Source organism: Cariama cristata, unplaced genomic scaffold (genome assembly GCF_000690535.1).
Source record: "Cariama cristata isolate BGI_N322 unplaced genomic scaffold, ASM69053v1 scaffold27022, whole genome shotgun sequence".
Lineage (NCBI taxonomy): Eukaryota > Metazoa > Chordata > Aves > Cariamiformes > Cariamidae > Cariama > Cariama cristata.
In genome coordinates, this window is record NW_009604880.1 from 4,854 (window position 1) to 7,142 (window position 2,289).

Below are 2,289 nucleotides of genomic sequence, written 5' to 3' on the forward strand. Positions count from 1 at the left end.
AATAAGTTACTATAGAGAAATGTTTTTTCCACTGAAAACTTCCAGTAATTGATTGCAAGTGTTTACAGTAATTTTTCTTCTATAATTTTACTGAAATAGTGGTAATTGTCATTACTAATGGTAATATCACATAAATTGTACTTTCCAGACCTGGTATTTCCATTAGATGAAAAGAGGATTTGTTTTCCCAGCTGCAGAAGCTTTCCAGCACCTTTTTTTCAATTTCCCTTCATTCAGACTTCCAAGGCCCTAGAAGCCCTTTTTCCTTTATTAAGTACTTGGTCTTTCTTCAGCTGGACAATGAAAGCAGACTGATTGTGCTGCTTCCCATTTGTTGGTCCTACTGTTTTGAAGAAGTTACTGGTATGATGAAGTCCTGTGGTCCAAGTGCATTTTAAATTGGCTTCTAAAACAAACATTCAAGTAGACAGTGCATTAAAAAAAAAGCTGGGCTATCCCACTTAAAGCAAAACAAAAACCCCAAACCCTTACATGTATTTTATGCTTTTTATTATTTTCATTTCCATTAAATACATCTGGAGTTTCATTTTCCTTATGCTGCTTGTTCAGCAGCTCCACAACCTGCATGTTCTGGCATATGCCATCAACCCCCAGCTCACAGCATCCCCTAGATGTTTCTGATGCTCTGTTTGTCGGTGAATGGTGATAAGACCTCTCTCACCTGAAATTTTGAGTATCCGTGTGGTAGACATTACTTTTGAGTTAGTTGTCTAGCACTTATTTAAGTGACTGGAGAGAAACAGGGATTTCCAAATGCCTACCTTAGGATAAAAGAGATCACACTTCACAACTCTTCTGTCTGTTGTCTGTAAGTAGAGCCTAAAGAAATAGTTCAAATGTAAATTTTTCCCTTGTAGACTCTAAAAAGTAATGTGAGAGGGATCCTGTTTGCCGTGCTGTGGAGTAGCTGAGAGCAGGGAAGGTGAAATCTGTTTCATCTCTTGTCAGAAAAGCGACCTGTGTTGCTTCTGTTTTCTTTCCATCCTTGATTTCTGGCCAATTTTAATTTCCAAGTAAGAAGATGACTTCCAATTTCTGATGAGTTGGATGCGTGAGGGGCAGCAAGACTTCCTTATGCATTTGGGTTGATGGTCTTTTGCAGGTGTTTATCCTTCAGCTAGAAGGTGAGAAACATTGGCGACTCTATAAACCAACGGTGCATCTAGCTCGGGAGTATAATGTCGAATCAGAAGATAGGATTGGGAATCCCACACATGAATTCATATTAAAGGTATTATAATTGAATTGCTTTACGTGGTCTGGGCTATGGTTGCCAGAGAAGTAGTCATGTTTAAAATGATCCGTTTCCTGAAGACAGTATTCTGAGTGATCGTGGTTGTGAAATTGAGGGGAGGGTTGGCGCACAAAACACTGTGACCACAATTTAGGAGATAGTTGTCTAACCTATCCTTTTGAAAAAGGTATCCTTTGCTTTACTATTTAAATAATGGACCCAAAAACCAGTTATTTGTGGAAATCGGGCAGGTTGGGCACCCTGACTCCTGGAGCATGTTTGTGGAGTTGTGTGCAGAAAAAACATTGGGTTATGAAATATTTTTATGCTTTTACTTGCTGTCTGTGATCAGTCAGGCTAGTCCTTCTGTGCACTAAGGCTTACTGCTTTACTGAAGGTTGACACTGTTCTGGTGAATTAGATTTAAATATTTATCCTTGACTAATGAACAGAAGCATGAACTAAACCCCATGTTAACTTGCTGTATTAATTGTTTCTTCTTTTTCCAAACCTGAAAAGCAAGGTCTCTGCTCTTCCCGCTGTTCAGACCTGCCTTTGAGTGTAGGTAGTTTAGGAATAAACTGCCCACAATAAGCTATCAGATTGGATACGATACTGACATCGTTAGCTGTGTAGTTTGACAGATGGTAGTATTCAATTGTCATGATAGAATGGGTGATGCAAAGTCTAGTAAATTATAGTTCCCTTTTTAATTTCTGGAACATTTTGGGCCAGGCTTCAATGCCTTTGATTTTTATGGAATAATGATATATTCCACAAGCCATTTTACTGGCACTAATGAAGTGAAAATACCGGCCTCTGAAAAGGGTTTAAAAATTATCTAAGTTTTTAATTTATGTTTCTTTTGTTTGATATTCTTCACTTCCTGTGACCCATTTCTTCCGGGTGGCCGCTGTCAGATTTTGGTTGTCTGTCTGGAGCTGTCTCTGACAGGGATGCTGTCAGACGACTCTTATTTCCTCCCTAGACATCTCTCTAGAGTATTTCCTTTGTCCTTTTTTGCATTTCTGTCT

General features: G+C 38.8%; 1 protein-coding gene across 1 annotated transcript in view; it reads left to right on the plus strand.

Annotated features, from left to right (window-relative positions):
• The window catches only part of LOC104158185 (bifunctional lysine-specific demethylase and histidyl-hydroxylase MINA-like), a gene marked incomplete at its 3' end in the record, with an annotated part of 2,996 nt that extends 1,744 nt beyond the window's left edge, over positions 1-1,252 (plus strand). The window contains exon 3 of the mRNA XM_009695767.1: positions 1,124-1,252. Within this exon, the coding sequence (XP_009694069.1) occupies positions 1,124-1,252 (129 nt within the window). The remainder of the gene's footprint in view (positions 1-1,123) is intronic.
• Positions 1,253-2,289: the final 1,037 nt, after the last annotated feature.